The 21,786-nt window shown below is 42.4% G+C and overlaps 1 protein-coding gene across 2 annotated transcripts in view; it reads right to left on the bottom strand.

Moving 5' to 3' along the window:
* The window catches only part of ptpra (protein tyrosine phosphatase receptor type A), a 28,721-nt gene extending 7,198 nt beyond the window's left edge, over window positions 1-21,523 (bottom strand). For both annotated transcript variants that reach the window (XM_069677705.1, XM_069677703.1), the window contains exons 1-14: window positions 21,149-21,523; window positions 9,497-9,543; window positions 9,151-9,232; window positions 8,586-9,044; window positions 4,123-4,222; window positions 3,842-3,915; window positions 3,208-3,344; window positions 2,451-2,541; window positions 2,131-2,207; window positions 1,993-2,029; window positions 1,798-1,895; window positions 661-780; window positions 275-441; window positions 34-169 (exon numbers count right to left, since the gene is read on the bottom strand). In XM_069677705.1, the coding sequence (XP_069533806.1) occupies window positions 34-169; window positions 275-441; window positions 661-780; window positions 1,798-1,895; window positions 1,993-2,029; window positions 2,131-2,207; window positions 2,451-2,541; window positions 3,208-3,344; window positions 3,842-3,915; window positions 4,123-4,222; window positions 8,586-9,044; window positions 9,151-9,232; window positions 9,497-9,517 (1,599 nt within the window). In that variant the 5' untranslated portion in view covers window positions 9,518-9,543; window positions 21,149-21,523. The remainder of the gene's footprint in view (window positions 1-33; window positions 170-274; window positions 442-660; window positions 781-1,797; window positions 1,896-1,992; window positions 2,030-2,130; window positions 2,208-2,450; window positions 2,542-3,207; window positions 3,345-3,841; window positions 3,916-4,122; window positions 4,223-8,585; window positions 9,045-9,150; window positions 9,233-9,496; window positions 9,544-21,148) is intronic.
* Window positions 21,524-21,786: the final 263 nt, after the last annotated feature.

Genomic DNA, 21,786 nt, shown 5'->3' on the forward strand with positions numbered 1-21,786 from the left:
GTATTCCCTTTTGTGTGTCAGCACTACACTTACATCAGTCTGGACCATCTGACAGCGTTGGGCTCTGATCCTGGTGACAAAGCCAAACACGTCCACCTTCCTCTCAGTGTTCATCATGTCTAACATGGCATCAATCACGATGAAGGTTCCTGTCCTCCCGACGCCAGCGCTGAATGAAACAAAATACAGCATGTTGTGAGTCATGTGTGGCATGCAGACAAAGAAGCACAACAAAAAAAGACGAAAGTAAAAGTGTAATGCTTGATCTTCTTACCTGCAGTGGACGACGATGGGCCCGGCATACTGGGGGTTACAATTCTTGACCTTCTTGAGGAACTTGAGCATGCCAATAGGTGTGAATGGCACCCCGAAGTCTGGCCAGCTGGTGAAGTGGAACTGGGTGACGAGCCTCTGAGGCTTCTTCCCGGACACGTCTCCCACCTGAGACACAAACAAACCAGGTCGTAGATCAAGCCACAGCACAATAGGTGGTTTCCATTTGTGTGACGGCCCAAGTTTTAAAGTCTGTGATACTTTTTTTAAAGATCTACTGACTGTAGATACAATTGAGATCAGTTTTTTTAGTCGACACAAACAAATGAGAGCGTAAACACGGAATATAACAATTATATCCTGGTACCCACGCTGCTAAGTTATTACCTGTTGGATGCAGAATTTGCGGATGGTGTAGTCCACCAGAACCATTGTGTCCTCTACAGACACGCGAATGTTCCCGTATGTCCAACAGCCCTGGTCCGGCCAGTACTGGGCACACTTACACTGAAACACAGGGAGTGATTTCACATTCATAAAACTGTTTACACAAGGGAATAAGAGCCTATATTTCAGTTGTGGAAAAAAGGGCAACAATTAGGTTACCCAAATTTAATATAATTTAACAATGTTGTCTCTGACAGATTGAATACAGTGAAAATACAAAGTCATGATTTGAAGACTATTCATGTCTGCCCTGGCCGTCACATAGAGACCCACACACGGCTGTGATAAGTGAACTCTTTAACCAACCCAACAGATAAAAAATGAACCTGCAGATTGCCACGTTAAACATAAAACCTATGAATGAAGACAGTCAGGGTGCTTTTACCCCATGTGCTTTTAAACAGTGTTATCCAGTCTTATATACATCAACATTACGTAGTTTCTATGCAAAACAAGTACGTCCTTAGTAAACTGTGTTTTATACAATCTTTTTAGACGGCTTGATTCTGATTGGTTAATTATGGAATTCCGAGGTCTGCTATTACTTTATCTCTCTCTCTCTCTCTCTCAAACAGACTGTTGCTATGAAGAACCGACTGTTGCTAGGGATTCGCTCACAATGCAGAGCACTAACTGGAACCATATGAATCCACTGAAAGAAGTCCGAGAAAAAAAGAGAAAAACGGCGAGAAAAAAGAGAAGAGACAAAAACAGCGGACAGAAAGCAATAAAGTTTAAAGATGCAAAAACTGAAGGCATGAAGGAATGTAAAAGAAAATGTAAGCTAGCTTAGCTCATTTTAAGAGGGCTAGAGTTAACTGTTGCTATGGACGCAGCTCTCAGTGTGAGTATAACAGAAAACGGAAATATAATCATTTCTAAATCAATATTTTGTGTCAAATTATTGATTTGGTAAGTAGGTAGCTGTGTAATAAGTGGGATAATGTATATACTCACGCTGGGCTCACCCTGTCGGGGTTCTGCTCTGTGATAACAACCTGCTCACTTTACATTATCCCTTACATACAACAGCCTCAGACACACACTATATCATCTCTCTACTTCAGGCTCTCCTACCTCTTTTCTCTCCTTCAGATTGGTCACCATCACAATGGTTGCCGTGTTCTGCTCCCAGATCATCCGCCAGTAGTCATTCACCGTTTCCTCCTTGGGCCCTGAGAGACCGAGGCGGATACATTAATCAGAGGAATAGTTATAAAATAATTGTATCCCTTTTAGACCTTTTTTTCGGCTTATAATGCAAGCACAAACCTTGAGCTGCAATAAACTTGTTCTTCTCTTGGTAACCCTGCAGAAGGAAGAGATGAAGAAGAGACAAAATAAGAGTTCATCACACCTAAAGCAGAGTTGTTTCTTTTATGAAAAAAAAAAAGTTGCATTTATACAAACATTAATAAAGGATGCGTTGATAAAGTCAGAGTCGGGAACTCCCTCCAGAGATGACAGATGCACCCTGGAGTGATCATCTGAGGGAGGAAGCAGGAGAAACAAAAATTTAACACATTAAAATTTTTTATGTCCTGACCACTAAAGTACAACTCAGTAAATCTTTGTAAACTGTCTTTGACTACAGCTGTCTGATTTATTCTGTGATCATATTGATAAATGTTTCTAAGAGCTTTAAACATCAGATAAAACCCGAGTTGCTCTGAGTGCTGCTTTGTTAGCGTCAGTTTGTGGCACAGTGTCGGGGCTCTGTTGTTGCTCACATGGCAGGATGTTGACATATCTGTTCTTTTCTTTATTCTCTTCCTTGGAGGCAGCGTCACATGATGCCTGGATGGGGCAGACTGGCAGCGCCTGAACACACAGGAAAAAATACTTTTAGAAAAACAGGGAGAGAGCAGACAGTTTCAAACATCACTGTATGACTCTGTACATGACTTCCTGTTGGTTTCATGCTTTTGTCTGCTATGCGACTGAGAAAAATAAACATCAATGTATTTTCTGTGAGCAATATAGATATGATATGACAGATTTAAGTAGCACTAAAAGAGTTCATATTGTTTCTATCATTTTTCCATACAATTTAATTGTGTTTAGATTGATTTGGCTCAGTTCAAATAACTCTTTTATCCATCACTTGCTATTATTCTAACTGCTTACCTATAACTTTTAGCCAACCATATTATCCATTACTTTTGGTTTAATTTTTTCTCTGACTGCGACCATGCCAGCTTCCTTACGGTCTTAATCTAAGGAAATGGCTTTAAGTTATTACAACTGTCTCAGCTCACATGCTGAGCTCTGAGCCTTCTTAAAGGTTATACAAGATCAGCATCACACCAACTTGTAACCATTTTTGATGGACATATATTTTAATAAGATCATTATTTATATTTCCTCAAATTAGTCGAGCTTCTCCTCTACCCCCTGGTATCTGAAATACCGTTACAGGGATATGTGTTAAAGGTGAAAACAGGGCTCAGTTTGTTATCAGAGGGTGTGTGCTTGAGTGTACCGTACATTAAACTCCTCCCTGAAGAGCTTGTTGTCATCGGCCATGCGGCGGTTCATTTCTTCCTCCAGCTTGTCGACGGGAAGAGGCGGGTACTTCCTGTTTGTGCTGGGGGAACGGGCCAATAGCGGGACGCTCTGGAGTTCTGCGGCGGCAAGGAGGAAGGGAGGAGGCAGGAGAGAGGAAAGGAGGGAAGGAACGGGAGGGGTGAGACAGGTGGAGATAAAGACATGGAAGAAGGGGGCAAGAGAAGGAGAGTTTAACTGTCTGGTAGTAAATCAAGTTACTCTGACTTCATCAGTTGGTGTCGTCTCTAAAGATGGCCACCAGAGGGCGATGTGGTTCAATACTGTGATGCATGAGAGAGCAAACTGCAGCCCTGTCGGTTAGGTAATCACAGTGAACAAAAGCCTTCTGGCAACAGTCAAACAGTGAAATGTTATCAGTCAGGGGAGCATGATCAATCAGGTCTCATCACAAACAACTCAAACTTACAAGTTTGGTCAAGACGGCTGTACAAATTTGCTGATACCACCCAGAACATGACAATGAGTGCTCAGTGAGAGCACAGTCACATCTGCCGACGCATACAAAGCACGTACAAACACACACAAACACACTAATGCATGTGTGGGTGTTTACCTGTATCATCCGATCTCCCGTTGGTCAGTCTGAAGGAGTTCGAATGGCTCCCCGCCTGCTTGTACTTTTTAAACCTGTCAATCAAACGCAGATCAAAGTGCATATTAACACAGAGAGACACACACACTGTCTCACGTACACACACACAATAAAAACACTTTTCTTTAGTCTCACAGCTGAATGCCAATCAGCCGTTGCCATGGTAACAGGAGCGCCTCAGGCCTTCGCCCACAGGTCTCTGTCGAGGGTGTAGTCTGTAACATTGACCACACTTGACTAACCTGAGCATGTAGAGGATGATGATGATGAAGATGATGACCAGCAGGAAGGACAGGGCCACCATGACGGCTATGACAGGCATGTCATCAGAATGGTTGTTGTCTACATTAGAGAGGAAGGAAAAGTCAGAGTTAATGGCTTGTCTCATGAATCATTATTTTTTTAATCATAAAAGTGTCTCAATAATTGAGGTGAGTCAGTGTGCTGGTTTGAAAGTTGTGCCAAATTCTTTTGCCATGACCAGATTATCCTCATGTTACATGACGCCATAGAAGCTTTGGGTGTTATATGTTTAATGTGGATGTTTAATAAGCTTAGCCATTAGCTTAACAAATAATAAAACATATTAAACAAAATAAAAACCAAAATCACTAAAGGCACATACTGTGCACAGATAACAGATAGTCAAACATAATCACACATAAAACCACAACAGAACAAGACATAACATGTAAAATAATGAGCTTTAGAGGTGCTGTAAACTGGATTACTTCTGTTTTAACAATTTCCTTCTTCAACTGAATGCTAAGCTAAGCTAAAGGACTTGCTGTTACTGTAAAAAAAGTAAAGTGCGTTTTAAAGTCCTAATAATGATGTTTTTTTTTTACATACAGAGAAGAAGAGAGTTTCAGTTTGTTAACATGTTAAAATGTGGGTTTAAAAAACAGCCAAGGTGACCTCTGCCTCTTTCAACACAAGCGTCCTCTCCGTTACGGTTCTCTGTGTTAATATTTTATCGGCCTTCTCAAAGAAAAAACAGAAATGGAGAGGGTGCAACAGGCTGTTCTTCGGAGTGAGCAGATAAATCACAGTTTAACTGAGACGGTCGACCCTTGGCTTCTATAAGATGACAACAAAAACAGCATGATGGCATAAAATACTGAAACTTTTAGGAGGTTTGGTGTGAATTCTTTATGAATTATTAAGAGTGTGAATGTGAAAGGCCTTCTTCGTGTAAAAACACATAAGGCATGTGGGCCTACTGCTAAGGGAAAAAAGGCTTAACATCACAGATTAGATATTACATGGACAGAGTAATCTATTGTTTGAGATGCCTCCTGTAGATGACAATAGCTGACCAATTTGTACATGTTACAACCACGCACACGAGTTACTGTTTGAAGGCAAGTTAACACAAATACATGAGATTTGCCTGAACAACAACCAGGGTTTGGTGTGCAAAAATCTGGCTGCCATTTGTGTGCTGTCAGTAAGACACATTTGGCCACAACAAAAGGAGAGATTTCTCTAGAAAACTGTACGGCTGTGGGGACAATGCAACGACTAAATCAGCTGTTCTACCGGCCGACTCAAAATTCAAGAAAGCTCTCAACACTGCCGACAAAATATGCAGCAAAGAATGCGTCATTTGACTTCATGCTCCATATGCTCTTTCTGGAAGAAGTAGTTTGGAACACCGCCCAGTCATGTTGCAGTTTCGTGCACAGTTCCCAGGACTTTTTCTGGCGTTCTTTCTCAGACAATGTGTACATTGAAGAGAAGAGGAGAGGAGAGCAACAGGCTATGGGTATCATGCGGAGCTGACCCAGCCTTGACGGACATGATGCCGTGTAGAGCGGCTCACAGCTCTCCAACACACGGCTCGCAGGCGGCCAGGAGTTAGAGACAATAGAGCAATTACATAATGCCTACCAACCCAAAGTGATTGTTATGTAATAGACATACCATATAGCAGAGCAGGCACATCTGTTGTATTTATGCTGACCAGAAGGGTGCAAGGCTTATCTGGACTTCTACAACTTCTCCTCGAGTCCTCAAATACACCATCCATGCGTTTCTGTACCAGCATATCTGCTGCAGGATGCTTCAAAACAAATCTGCTATTATTATACTCTATAATAATAACATCCTACCAAATCAATTAGTGACATTTGATAGTGATATGTGTATTTCTCTATAATCATGCAATATGAATAATTAATGGGAAAGAGAAGGGTGGGGGGAGTCATGTTTCAGGAAGATATACACACACACACAAAGCTGCTAGAAAATATGCTAAATAACCCTTGAAATTGCATTAGAAGCCAGACATGCCAGCATTAAAAGCAGCATTCCATATATAACCCTTTTTCTAACATTTAACATCCATCTTGTGGTGCCTGTCTGGATGACTGCTCAAATGCAGCTGCTATTTCCAGCACTGCTACAATGGAGTCTAAGAGCAGAAAAATGTTCGACTACCTAAAATATTAAAAGTCGACTCCTGACCAGAGAGCTCACTTGTCCGCTCCTCCTAGCTGTTGCTCCTGCTTTGGCAGCCTGCATGAATAACACAAAGCCAGATGGAGCAACACAAAAAAACACCCTGATACTTTCATGTGTTTCTACAGTCCACCACCTATCTACGATGTTAATGTACTCCAGGGGTTATATAAGAGTCTGTGCTTTCCTGTCATATCCTGATCCCATTAACCTTTAGTCCACTTCTGCTTTAGTTAGACTCTGTTAAAAAAGCTGCGTTAAAATGTGTCTTTAATGATCTGATGAAAAGCGGCGGGTCAAATGCAGCCTCGCAGGCAAACATAATGTGTTGAGTATCTATTGGGAGCGCAAACAAAATTCTGGAGGAACACATAAGCAAACATTAAAATGACCGCCCGGTGACCTTTATAGTGTAAGTAAAGCAGGAAAAACCTCTCTGACACGGGCAGATCGAATGTATACAACTGTGTCAAACAACTTGGGTAAGGTTTGAAACTCTGAAACTGAACAGCTACAGAACAGTCACCAAGGTTTTATGTTTAGCAGCAACTGCAGGTTTGCCACAGAGAACATAAAACCTGAGCAACAGAGAAAATCCCATCTTGGCTAGAGTTGTTTAAATAATACAAATAGCAGGAATGCCTATTTTACAGACTAACAGGCCGTATCAAGTGTCAGTGAGTAAGTATGCTACACAATGTATGTATTAAGATAATTTATTACCCCCTTATTGACTGTTTTGAATTCTCCAAAACTATAGCCCACACTGCTATAATATATATTTTGGCTGCCACAAGAAAGAACTGTTTTAGAGCAGCAAAGAAGAACAGATTTCAGGTTTATTTTTAGAGGACAATAGCTAACAACAACAGTGTTATGCTAGATAAGACTGCTAGTTACAGTACAACAGTTAGTTCTGACCACGTAATCTGACTGGACAAGAGGCATTCGATGAGTGGTGATATAGAGCATCGCTCTGCATTCACTCTGTGTATCACTCCGCCTCAGCCAGGTGTTCTAAATACTGTTAATTAACATTACAGCAGACCGTGTATGTCTCCGTTAATCAAGCTGGTACCTCTGGATCACACAGCAGACTCTTATTTCACTGGTTGATGATAAATTAAAACAAACAGATGGATGTACATGATCAAAAACAGCTGATCTCTGGTAACCTGGAGACACAGAGTGCAGGAGAATGTTTGGGTTGCTTGGCAACAAAAGTCTAGTTTCAGTTAAGTTGTTGAACTATTTGAGTTGTTGAAGCAAAAACTAATCTTTTCTGGATGATTACTGTTTACTTCTACTTTCCGCTTGTATAACTGTTGCATATAAGCAATGTCACACGCGAGGTCGTTATGTTGTACTGAATATCATCATGGTTGTGATTATCTGCGATGATATACAGGATCACTCCCTCTCATGTAAAATTGCTTATTATCAAAATGTCAGCAATCAGCAGTCTTCTACCACCGTTTTAAACTTAATTAAAAAAAAAAAAGCAACACACCTATAAAGCAGTTTCATGTTAAAAATCAGTGCGTCTTTGATGCTCTTCAGTGGAAACAGATATTCGAGAGGGGCGCCTGCTAAAGTTAGCTCAGCTTATTTTTAAGGATAGGATTCTTTAATTGTACCGAGCAAGACTATACAAGAATTATAGCCATCATATTGCATCCATACAGGCTTAGTCGCATACAGCAGATAATAATATACATCATAATATTTATATTCTTATTAATTGCACTAGTGTCAGAGGGGTACTTGGTACCTCCAATACTCATGTCGAAGTCTCAGAATCAGTTATGGGAACAAAAAAATAGAATCCAAAAAACAGCTATCACAACAGACTCTGCAAACACCGACACAGGGTCTGAACTGGGCCTTAGAGATTTGCCACACTTCACTGAATTAGTTTGTACAACTGCAGAGGATGTGAGAAAAGTAACTTTTAACATTCAGCTGCAGGTTTTATGCACAGACGGAGTTATAAAACAACTCGTACTATAGTAGGTGGGTGTTTTTCCTTTCAAGACAAAAATGAGTCATCCTAATCACAACCCGACATCTCTTGTTGCTTCATGGTATTCTGCTGGTTTCAGGCTACTGCTGGTGGACTACCTGTATCTCTGTGTCTCTATGATCTGTCCCTGTATGACTGTAGAGTTCTGGGGTTTCAGGGGGGGGAATATTCCCTGCATAGATGTTAAAATAGATCATGTACTTTCACACAAACACTCACCTTTTGGGCTGTCTTCTGTGGGGAAGTCCATTCCAGGTTCTGCGGTGGGCTCCGTCTCCATAGTTAGTATCTCCTCATCAATATAGGTATATGGAGTTGGGGTGTCTGGAGGTGAGGCTGCGGTCCCGTTGTCTCCTTCTGCTGGGATGGGAGGAGGGGGAGGCTGGGTGGCAGGTGGTGCCTGAGGAGCATCGGTTGGAGCTGCTTGGGGAGGAACAGGTAACAACCGCCCTGACCCATTGGGACCTGCAGGTTCTGCATCCTCCTCTTTACCAGCTGGGCTCGTAGTGGAGGTGGTGGTTGTTGCTGTGGTGGCTGTTGTTATTGTCGTTACTGGTGGGATGACTGGTGGGGCGAGGGTGGTGGGTGGGGCGGTGGGAGCTTGTGTGGGAGCAACTGTGAAGTTGAGGGACGGTGCGACAGGGGGGTCTGTGGGTATGGCAGTGATATTTGGAGGACCTGGAGAAAAGAAGACAGCGGATTTGAGCGATGTTTACAGTGAGCATTTTTAATGTACACATGTTAATAAGTAAATAAATTAGATGTAAGTGGACGTGGTTCATACTTGTGACAGGGACAATAACCTGGCCTGAAGCCCTGAGGGCTAGGCCGAGCAGCAGGAGCAGGGGACACACACCCATTCTGCCCTGCATGGAGGAAGCACAACAACAAGGACAGGAGGGTATTAGTTTAAAAAAAACAAAACACAAATATCATTGAAACAATCACAAAAGTTATTTAAGCCAAAGATCTTTTTCATCAAGATACAGAGATTAAGGATTTATGCATTTTATAATCCACAATATCATTTTAAATCAGCCATCCTAATCCAACATGTTCTTTTTTTTTTTTTTTTAAAGGCTACACTCCAATGATTTGAAATGATGGTTGTGCTGTTTAACGCTCGTTACCTGAAGAAGCGAAGTTGGCATCAATCACTCATTCGCACAGCGTGGTCCTAGAAAGCAAAGAGAGGACATTTGGCATGACTCAGGGAAACTCATTGCCGTCTTGTGAGGGAAATTATATCATTTATTTACGAGAACTTGCATCTTACAAAATTATTTTGCAAGGTCGGCATCAGGGTGAATAAAGTAGGACGGCATTAGACTGAGACATGGGGTCTATTTGGAGACAGGGGTGTCCAGGTGCAATGGTTTCACAGTATTTTCCTTCAACTTTTATTTCAGGACTTTGCAATTGTCTAATATAATCACTTGGCGGCTTCTAGTGAAATTGTACCATTTATGAATGCTTATCCTATGTTTTGATTTTTGCAAGTTTTCTTGTTCAAATTCCTGATTGAAAGTCAATTATAAGTTTGATTACATACATAAGAACAGGACTGAGTTTTGAAAAATCGTGAATCAGAATCGAATCGGCACCTTGCAAATCGAATCGAATTGAGAAATCCTTATCGATACCCAGCCATACATAAGAAATCACAGAAGTTTAAATGTCGTTGTAACATTGAATGCAAAAATATCAGCAAGCTCTTCACATACTTCCCCTTTCCATCGTAAAAATGTGTCATACCAAAGGAACATTTGACGCATTCATCACCAGGAGCATGACCAAAACAGAATTAGTGTCACACTGAAATTCCTGCAGTGGCAGTGAATCAGCACTTCGCACCCGCTGACATGTGGATGAGTGAGAGGAGGCCGGGGCACAGACAGACTTGGAGAAAGCATGACGGAGGGCCGGGTGGTCGCCCTGGCTCGCTCACAGTCTTCTGTATAATCCCAGAGGCCAACAACGCTGTTGTCTCCCTGACTGAGCTGTGATAATCCCTGGCTCTAATCCTGTGGTCCTGACCCAGGAATAATCCAGCCCGTCTGGCTGTGCTCAAAGAGATACTTCAGCGCTGCATGGAGCCAAACGCTGCGGCGCACCAGCACACAAACTGATGCTTTACATCAGGGATTATTGCATCAGTGGGCAGAGGATAAATTGGGTGCTGAAAGCTTTAATAGTGCCAGTTGCCAATCATCTGGTGTTTTGAACTGAGCTCATTCATTGCAGTGCTTACATTCTGGATTTAGCACAGTGCTGTTTGGCTCTGCCTGCAGCCTGAAATGGGGCATGATGAGCAAGTTATGTTGTCAATGAGGATGCTATTAACCTACAAATCCAATTGTTGCTATCCCTCTGTCCCTGTCGCTCATCCATCCATCCATTTGGCCAGCGAGTGCCTGCTTCCGAAAAACAATGAGCGTATTCAGAGAAACGGACAATGGAAAAATTCAACAAGAACATTTAGAGAGATTTTAGTACAATTATAAAAATATTTTGGAGCACAGTGAGAGAAAGTTGGAAAAGTTTTTTGGCTCAGCTGAGGGTCTCGCATTCTTTACTTGACAGCTGACTGACTAAATTCAACTTTAGGGCAGCAAGTATTTATTTTCTTTGTTGGTTGATCTGCTAATTATTTTCTCAATCGGTGATGAATCAAGTAGTGTTTATAGTTTCATAGTCTCAGAGCCTGTTTCTCAAAGGTGCCGCCTTCAAATGAAGCTTTGGCTGACGAACAGATATTAAGGTAAATACTAGATAACTAATGACACCCAAAATATTTATGACTTAGGAGCCGGGAATAGAGATTTTTTTGGTATTTTATCTTAAGAAATTTACTTAAGATGTTTAAATGATTGCAAAATGTGTTGCCTGAATTTTATGTCAATCAGTTGCTATCATGCAGCCCCAATAATGTCTCATACAACCCACAGACAGCCTTTAAATCATCATGGCACTTAAAGCTCCAGTGAGGAACTTTGGGTTTGTGTCGATGTTGGTCCTGTGGACAAAGCCGTACCTCTTATCTCTGCTGATTTTGTCATGCTCAAGTAATGTTTAACAAAAAATCGCGTCCTAACTTCTTTAAACAGTCGCACAGCGTACAGTTAATCGCTTCATCTGACACCTACCCCCCGCCAGCAAGTTTAGGCATCAGAATTAATTTCAGTCCGTTTCATAACCAGCAAAAAACTCCTCACAGGAGTTTTAACACAGTTCTTTACTCAGAAGGAGGTATATTGCTATCCTGGCCAACTTGTATTTTAAATTAAAATATAATAGCAGATACTTAAATTACACCAGTGAGGGACAGTTGTGAGCAATGACTGTATGGACGACGCGTCTCCATCTGGTCTCATTGTACGAAATCGATGCTGCTGTCATTTGGAGCCAGAGATGCGCAGTAGAGATCGGCAGGTAGAGCCTGTAGCCACTTCCGCTAACCAAAACACAGTCAAATTACCAAAAAAAAAAATCAGCAAGGATGCCGCATGTCGGCGTATTTTACAGCGGAACAGCTTCTTGTGTTGGTCTGAAGCAGATGTTTGCAGATATGTAAACTTCAGTGACTGTAGTGATTGTTTTAGTTACGTTTTCTCTCGGCGTTCCTCCTCTATTTTGCTAATCAGTAACAGATCGGCTGCAGGAGCCGTATTGGTCAACAAAGCTGTCAATCATCCTTTTTACAGCATCAAATAAATTAAAAATAAACTTGTCCGAAAAATGAACTCTTGGACGTAAATCAGCACGATAAGAACTAACTATAAGGACAAAAACCATGTTTGAGAAACATTTATTTGACGTGTATTTTGTGCACCTATACTGCAGCCAGTCAGCAGGGGGCGATAGAAATGTTTTGGCTTCACTTTTAGGGAGTTGTCATGTCATCCATCTTTTTATACTGTCTATGGTTGTGAGCAAAAAAAGTATGTATCTATACAGCAGTTGTACTATCTTCTTTTACCTACAAGTGTATCTTTCGTCCTAAACGAAAAACCACATCACAGCCCAAAGCCTCTACTATCCTCTCCTTCAGTCCTCAGTATTAGCAGTGACTCAGCTATAATGGACAAGCTCAGTGATTAGTATTATTCTCAGTAAATTAGTGTTATACACATGTGTCTCCATGTGTGTTAGGTTAAATTTAATGGGGTAGACCAAGGTTACTAATGGGTATGTTCACATAAACAACATTTTTTTAATCACTCCTTCTTAATGAAGCATGAGTCACCGCTTTCTGCGTGCCATCCAGGGAGGCTGGATGACGTGTCACTGCGCTGGTCGGTGTAAGTGATATAAGCCTGTCCTGTTGCTAACCTTCACTTCACAGATGCTGCAGGAGCCCAAGAGGTTTTTATCTAGAGACTGTCGTCGACCCACGACTACAACTCCCCGGAGATGCATCTTAATGTGTCCTGGCCTCCTGAGAGCCTGTCGTCCTACAGGGTGTGTGTGTCTAAATGCGGGCGATTTTTTATTTAAGAGACTTATGTGTTGGTAGAGGACATTATTAATTTAAGAGGTGCTGGGCAAGTGCTTCTATTTGTGCCACTTTTAGGTCTGGTGCTGTCAGTGGTCTCTAATAAAAAGACACCCTGGGTAATGACTTTATGTAATTCACTTACACTGGAGGATGCAGTAAAAAAGTAAAAGCCATCCCCTCCAAATATTCAATCACTAGGTTGTATGTGTTTTTGGCTCAATACCTACTGTTGTTAATGTAATCCCATTTCCCAGGATTTTACCGATAAAGCATCAGTTTTCATCTCATTTTCTGTCTTTTCAAATCGTCGCAGTGATTAATGAAAAAGGAGAGTAAATACCTTGCCGACAGTTTCATCACGCTATTCCCCGCAGAGTCAAACATGTACAAGCCCATCTATTAGTGAATGAATGAACTAAAAGGTAGTCATGCAGCTCATGCTCTCCTGACTTTGGGCTTCTCTTGTGCAGCCATGTGAATATTTCTCAGACAAAGCGGAGCACATAGAGCCAGCCATTTACAGCAGTCACCGCTGGGACCAGCTGCCTTACGGCCAAGTGCAAAACTGCCACAGCTTTCTTAAGACTGTGACGGGAAACAAGCAGCAAAGATCAATAGTTTGACTGGAGGGAATAAAAACACAAATGTGACAGGACAGTTGCTTCCTTTTTGATGGGAATCAAAAATGAGTGGTGCTCCTTTCCCTTCCACCCCTTCATCCCCCCAGGAGAACACACATACTTTTAATACAACAAACCGCATTAGCTTGAAAGATATCTTCTCTGATCAGTTGTTTCCTGATTGCCATCGAGAACTTTTTGAACTTAAGACTGCATTGTATCCTGTCATGGCTCTTTATGTAACAGTGATGCATTCAGTAGATTGCATTTTCTTTAATAAAAAAATGTTTGATTAGAAAATCGAACAAGGATTTTATTGACTTTAATGCCTTTTCAATTGATACCTAACCTGATTAACAAAAGCAATACAAGTCATACAAGTAGTACACCAAATCCGATTCCATTGCCTTGGCAAATATTCATTTCTGATTGGCTAGAAAGTGTCCAGTAAAACTTACATCAGGAGGACATTAATGTTACATCCCGTACGGCAAACATAATCAAATCACAGTTCTAAATAAGGTATATTAAAGCAATAATCTTGAAGATTTTCATGTAAATAAATGTCTGTTAAGTCACTATCTATCGCCCAAATGAGGTAACACAATGGTAATTGAGCTCATGGCCCACTGATGAAAGCCTTTGCATTTGCAGTATTACCGACTGGGTGTCTGGTGTGACTTTCGCAGGAAAAATCCCAAGCGGCGCCCAGTTAGTGACACGTTTTCCATCACCCAGCAGTGGTTGGTCTGCCAGAGAGGGTAGGCGGAGCTAAGCGGCTGCTTTTCCGGTCTCTGCAAGTGTTGCGAGTAAACAGTAATCTACGATGGCTGAACAAACAAAGAAAAGATCGATGACTACAGATACAACTTCAGAAAAGAGTGAAAATCCAAAGAAAAAGGAACAAATTGGACGCTCAGATGAAGGCAAACAGTCTAAAAATGAAAGCGACCGTCAGCGAGGAAAACCAAGAGTTACATCCATAACAAAGGGAGCCAGCCTTGGACGTCACACATGCAACACTGTCTGAAGCGTGCTCCCACAATTACCGTGTATCGCCATGAGGTGCCGTCAAAGAGAACGAAACTGAAATCTTCGATTACAACTTTAAACTGAGTATAATCAAAGCTATAGCTATCATAGCTTGAAATTAATGATAAATCAAATTTATCACAATAGTTCACTTTTACTCTAATTATGCATACTTATGGGTATATCGGCACAGTACGTCTGGTGTGACAGTGAGGCTACGTTACTTAGCTGTAAATGCTAACATGTAGCGTTAGTACACGTAGAAGAGTCAGAAGCTGTTATGTTAACAAGTGAGTTTTGCTAGCTTCTATCTATTCAATGTTGCCAAATGCCAAATAAGCTAACATTAGCCACCATGAGCTACTTGTGCTACCAAACCAGTTAGGCTTTAGCTGCATAACACGTGTGTGTGTTAAATGAAGCAAAGGTGCATTTTAGCTCTTATGAATTGAACATGAAATGAACATTACTTTTGTAGGAGGAACAACTTTTTTAAGTTGTCAATTATTAATACACTTGATCAAATATGGTTATTAGCTAATGTTTGCTCAGGACTAAAAATGGCATATTTGCATTTTTTACTTTGAAACACAAAGATATACAATACATGCGTGTGTTATATATTAAAACAGTAGAAATGTACATAAATACACTAGAAATTAAACATCTAATATTAAGTCAAGAAAAACAAGATATTGAACTTCAACATCTTTGTGCATCAAAGTCACCACCATTGTGCAGAACGGGCTGCTTAATGTGCATGCAGGCGGTTAGCCCGAGCAGCTAATGAAGACAGTCTCTTCTGTGCCTGTGGCCAACTGCAGACCTCATAGGAGTGCAATCACACAGTGGTGAAAGGGCTGGGCTGTTCCCATGCCATTTCATTCACACAGTGAAAGAAACACTTATAGGTAGAATATAAAGGAAGTCCAATTATATCACCATGACAACCAAAGGCCAAGGCATAAGATCACTGCAAGGTAGTCATTTAATATGGAGAGTTTCCCGCTCAAGTATGTGGATTTCACTGCACTCTTTTATCTACCTGTGACCTTAGGTGTAGTAATAAGTATCGTTTCCGCCTGCACAGGTATGAAGTAATGAGCGCCTCAAGATAAAGACCAACTTTACAAAAGGTGGAAGAAAATAATTTAGCCTGGTAGCCTTAGCTTTTTTTAGTTTCAGCTACTTAATCAGTTGTTTTACGTTTGTTTTTAATCCAGATCTTCACTACAAGAACTTCCGGACTCCTCTATGTTTAGTTTTATTTTTAAAACCAACAAATCTTATTAATTATTCACAGCCGCTCTCCCTAAGGCGAGTGAGTGTGCTGGAAACCAAACAGACACAAACCCCTGCAGGCCTCAGTGACATGACACCAGCGGTGGTGGTCAAGGGAACTTCACCATTCATGCAGAGAAATATTTCCCTCTGGCTTCCTACAAGGCATCCTGCTTCTTTAGTTGCTGCACTGCCAGATAATGCTTGTCTGTCTGTCTCCATTCATGGCATATTAATACTGTTTCTATGTCTTGAGAGTAGGGGGGTGGTCTGGGGCAAGAGAAATACTGTGAATGCTTCTCTTCACAGGAGACTGCAGTAGGTCTAACCCCGGGCCGCTACGACTCTTGCTCTGAAACAGACCACAGATTATACGTCCCCTGTGCCACATACAACAGCCACAATCCTCTGGACTTCCCTTTCTGAGGGATACTACTCCCTGCTGGTGCGGTTTGTGTTCCTGTTGGCTTCATTCATGAGGTGGTGAGTTGATGAAAAGACGAAGAGAAGCATGGGATTAGTATTCTGGCTAATCATACAGGCAAGAGCGACCGCTGTGTCTGTTATTAAGCCTGTAATGATGATTTGGTTCCACCGGGCTGGTAGGATCAAGAAAACTCACTTGTTTCAATGAGTGAAAGCGGTGAGTCGGTGAAGCTCTGCTCTGTTCTGTGCCTGCTCCGTTGTGGGGTTTCTCACAGAGCATGCCAGGGGCCTCTCAAGCTTTCCCACATTGGACACAGAGAGGATGTGGAGGCGCAAAGCATGGCCTCCCCACAGAAGCCACTGTGACCTTGAAGCGTGTGTGGTGTGGGGCCAAACGGCCGGCACAAGGGCCACAACGAAACCTGACTCAGTATCACTTCTGCCTTTGAAACCTACACTCCAACACTGCTATCTACATCCAACATGCAGCTATGACGGCTTTAAGGCTCTATACTTTTTTGGCACTGTCCACAACCTGCCTGTGGTACAGAGTATCAAAAACTCTTAAGCCCTGCATGTTGGCATCAAATGTCTGGTCATGTCTCCGGTCTTTTCTACGTCTTCTTTGATCAACTTAAGGCTTGTAGAGCTGCTGGTGCTCAGTGCTTAGTTAATATTTAATTTTTCCTTATTTTGTTAAACCCCAGTTTAAGTTTTTTTAAAAGGTGTACATTACAAATGCTCAGTAAAGGCACACATAGCATCTTTCTATTTTAGTCAATTAAAGGAGCAGTTCTCCCCTGTAAAAAGCCACTGTCAGTCAAAGCTGGTGTCCCTTGTAATCAATAGAAGCAATAATATTTGAAATTTGCGTCACAGCTGTGGAGAAAGTTGTACAAACAGTTCGTGGTTTCGCCCGTTCTACATTCCTACAAACACCCAGCGTGCTTTGCGCCCCTCCTTCTGAAAGGAGTGGCTCAGCGAGAGACGCTGGAGTGAAATACTCCCGATTTCCAGTCAAGGACATTGATCGCTGCAGGCAATGGCTCAGAGCGGTACAGAATCCGAAATACGACGAGAATATACCGGTGGTTTGTCTGAAAAATCTTCAGGTCTGACATCTACATTTCAAACCTGACGATTTAGAACGAGACATGAAATCGGATTGAGGAAGTGCAGTTTAGTGAGCCAGGGCCCATTGGAGAAGCGGAAAGTGTCCTCCAAAGGCACAGAGCCAAATTGCAATTTTTTCCTACCATAATAGCATGATAGGACTGAGGTTGAAAAACTGGCCCTTCAAGGTGAATCGGATTCCTTTTGTTCATTTAAAACAACACCACATGTTATATATTCTCTTGATATGTGTGAAAATACTAACGTAAAAAGTAAAGTAATCGAGTGAGCACACTTTACATTCCTTCACTGGCTCTATATCCAGCCCTACATGAGTGAAGTTCCTCATATCTGAAGTGACCATCCTCCTGCCCTCTTCCTCTTCCTCTGACAGATAAGGAGAACATCTTCAGAGACTTCACAGAGTCATGATGACAGTGCTTTCCCAAAATCCCTCTGCTTCCAGAATCATCCTTAGGTGATGCATTCAAAGACTCGTCAAGCTTGCTAACATGCTCTTTGGACAATTTTTCACAGCAGGGCATGAAAGGTCTTGCCGGCTCGAAGGCCGATGCCAAGGGCAAATATAAATATTTATAACTGCAGCTCTCAACTGGTTTTGTATCCAACCTAAATTTGACCTCCACCGTGAAGGCATTGTTTAAAAAAGCACATCAAAGTTTCCTCTGGGAGGAAAATGGACTGCATGACAATAACACAAAGTGATCGACGGTGTCGTTTCGCTCATAATTTCTGCCTTTTCTTAACAAAATGAGAAAATATGGATTTTAAACCCACAAAAAAAGTGAAAAGTGGTCACATTAACATAATTGTCTCTGTTGCCAAAATGAACTGTATAACAATGACAATATTTATGGAGCTCTAGTTTTGGTACAGAGCCCAGTGTATGTGTAAGAATGAGAATACACAGCTCCAATTCACACACATCTCCTACACTCATACCCCTTTCCCACCAAAATTAGTGTGTTGACGTGGGTGTTTCAGACCCAGGAAGACCCAATAATAAATGCTGATTGTCTCTTTTCCCATTGCCAGTGAAGTATACTCCTGTCGGTCTGTTTTCTGCTGCGTCACCATCTGTCGTCACAAATGCGCCGTAAACAGGGTCAGTAAACAGTGAAGATGTCACGGCGGTTAGGTCTTTATCGTATTTATTACTCATTCAACTTGGTGCCGAGAAATTTGGAACAATGTTCGAGCGCTGCTTGGACGGAAACAGGCGGAATTTGTAGCCGAGATGACAAGGAGTCGCAGAAGTTACCAACGGAGCATAGCATCGCACCAGAAAGGGGGCAGTGATTAGCATGTCGTCCCCAGGTCGGAGCCTAGACGTTAAATACCCAGCAGAGTCACGTGACCCGGGTCTGAATGTCGATTGTAGCCTTTCCCATTACGCAAAAAAGCCGGGCGTTAGCGTTTTTTTTGTGTGAGAAAGTGGGAAAGGGGCTTTACACAAGAAACTTCTTATACATCTAAAACACATCTTAATTACAAAGTGTTTGAAGTCCACATAAAAGAAATAAACCGTTATCCATATCCATTACATTTGTTGTGATTCAAAAGCATCAATCATCCCACATCAGGAGGATGTAAAACAAAGGTTTATCCACTAGTTTGAAGGGATTACCTAATTGCTACTCAACATGTACAGAGGGGCAGAACAAAGCTGGAACACTCTGCCAAGTCAGGCGAGAGGTTTCAGTTATGAATGGTTAGTCACCATCACACAGGTTCATTTCCTGTATTGTGAAATGATTGTGATTAAGGCTAACATATCAAACGCTGCGGAAACCAGGCCCCATAATGCCTCATAATCCTCTAAATGTAGCCATGCTGATCCTGTTAGAGGCAGAGTTACAGTACTCTTCCACACCAAAATGTGTCGGCACACACAGGTGGAAAGAAAAATATACCTCCTGCCCCACCCAAAGAGACAGCTCATAATATTGTGTCAGCACCCTGAAACTGTGAAATTTCACAACGCGGAGGTAACTTCAAAAGATCCAACCATTGAAACTTCACGCAAAGTTCCCTCAAGGCGATTTCATGCTATACTTTATATGGAGTATTTTTAGAAACTAGGCCGATGTTGAAAAGTGTGGTGTGAGGATCACTCAGGCTCCTCTGCTGAAACGCTTTCAGGATCCCAAGACAGAAATAACTCCTTTTTCTTAAAATAGGCTGGAGAAGATATGGACAGAGATGATAACGGCTCCGCCTGTTTTCTGCATTTTTTTCCCCCTCACACAGTCTAAATTTCCCTGAGCTGGTTGAACAGCATGTTGGGAAAGGGAGAGACGTGTCCAGGCCTGACAGTCGGAGGTCAAGGTAGGCATACTGGAGCACTAAGGAGAGTCACACAAGTTGCAGTAGATAGAGATGATCAGATAGCATTTTTTGGCTGATACCAATTATCCCTCCAAAATACCTGACATTTTGCCAGCTTAAACAAACATTATAGCCTCACCTAGCACTGCACTGCTGTCACTTGTTATCATCACATGGTAATTTATCTAAAACCTGTTGATTTTTAGATATGGTATCAATCATCGCATAGGTGCATTGACTGACATATTCACCGATACCTGGTAACGCATTATAGGCAGTATCAGAGGCCTATACCGATATTTGTATCGGTATCCTGACAACTCTAGTTGCACATTGATGGTCCTGACTTGACATTATGACCTCCTTTAAGGGGAAAGCATGTTTTCAAAAGGCACAGCAACACTTACATTATGGAGGATATCTGCTTCTACTCAGCGAATCGCTCCAGACAAGATGAGTCAAGCAGCTCCAGGCAGACATATCTGAAGCTGTGTTAGATATAACAAACCCGGCTCTGCCATGCTCCTTCCTCAGCCTGAATGATGCTTCTCTCTTCTGCGACTTTTATGCATTCAAGCTCCCGTCCTGGTGCAGTGCGCTTGTAGGAGAAGCAACTGTTGTATTCATTTATATTCCTTATCTAATTGTGTCACCATTTCCAGTGGCCAACAAGCCATTACAGAAATACTCCATGTTCTAATGAGGGAAATCATTACATAAAGTGAAAGAAAAGTAAAGCATTAGAGAACTTCAACACCCACAACATTGACATGGTATGCTCGGTTACACCCAGAAAGAGAGGAGAATATTAATCATTACAAAAAACTTTGGGAGAGGTTGTGAGGGGGGATACACACTCCGGAGACTCCATGTTTGAGAGCAGAAACACAAAGCAGCCGCTGTGATTTGACAGACCCTACATGATAATGTTAGGGCGACCTAATTCCTGTTGTGGGTCGCGTGAAGCCCCCCCGCTCCTCCACCCACCGACCCCAGCCAGCTCCCCACCCTCTCTGAACGTGTAATAACAAAGCGTTGATCAATAAAGTGTACTTTCCAGCGAGCCAGCACAGACCTGGACCCTCTTTGTTCCACTGCCAGCGCAACAGCATCCGTGTTGGCACAACACACCGAGTTACGACTTCTAAAATGTTGCCGCACTCATCTGTAAGCCCCCTTTTCTTGAGAGCCCCCTTCGCCAAAATATCCCTCCCTGCCTCCGAGCTACTTCTGAAATGTTCAGGCGTTACAAAGAGGCTCACAACTGTTAAACACAACCCTGCTTATTTCACGAGCCTGGGATTAACTCAGGTAGCGCGTAATGTACCCGGTGAGAGTGAATGTGGGGGACAAAGTGCTTGTTTGTGGGTGACACAATGTTACAGCGAGAGGAAACATGCTGCTACAGCGACATTGTAACAAGTGGGATTCGGGCTTTGCGCAACAAAAACAAGAAAACTCACCACAACTCCTGTAGCGCCCAGAGGAAACCAGAGGGAGGGGGAAACAGCCGAGAAGGAATTTATCCTCTCTTTCTCTTCCACGTTTTTCAACCCCGGCCCCTGTCTCCACACCCCACGAAGCGAGAGTGAGAGCGGGGTGGGGGGACCTGGGTGATAGCAGAGGAGGGAAGCACGATCTGGGACACACCGCCAACACTTCGCAGTCAGTTTTCCTGCTAAATCCAGGCGAGGACGGCACCCCGAAAAAATCCTTACTTCGCCCAAACGTATGGCTCCTTCCGAGTGTACTTTCTTGGCCTTCCTGGTTGTTAAATCCCACGGTTTATCCGCTGTATCCGGGCGCGTCGGCCGACTATTCTAGTCCGCCATGTTGTGTGTCTGTCTGCATAGGAAGAATGGAAGCGAACAGCAAATTCCCAGGCCAGGCCCAGTCTCTTCTCCACTCGGTTTCTCCATAACCCGCAGCGACACCTGCTGGCCGAGTTATATTGTGCACAGTGTAGAGTGACTACCACACTGTAAATGCAATCTCAGAGTCTGTAAATAGAGATCACTGTTACTGCAGCCGGCTGAGGTTTTTACTTAACTCAAGACAAAAGCTTTACAATCAATTAATATTAACAGATGCACAAAAACAA

The sequence above is a fragment of the Semicossyphus pulcher genome, unplaced genomic scaffold, assembly GCF_022749685.1.
Source record: "Semicossyphus pulcher isolate SPU_LCO1_2020_fin unplaced genomic scaffold, fSemPul1.0.p SCAF_3, whole genome shotgun sequence".
Classification (NCBI taxonomy): Eukaryota; Metazoa; Chordata; class Actinopteri; order Labriformes; family Labridae; genus Semicossyphus; species Semicossyphus pulcher.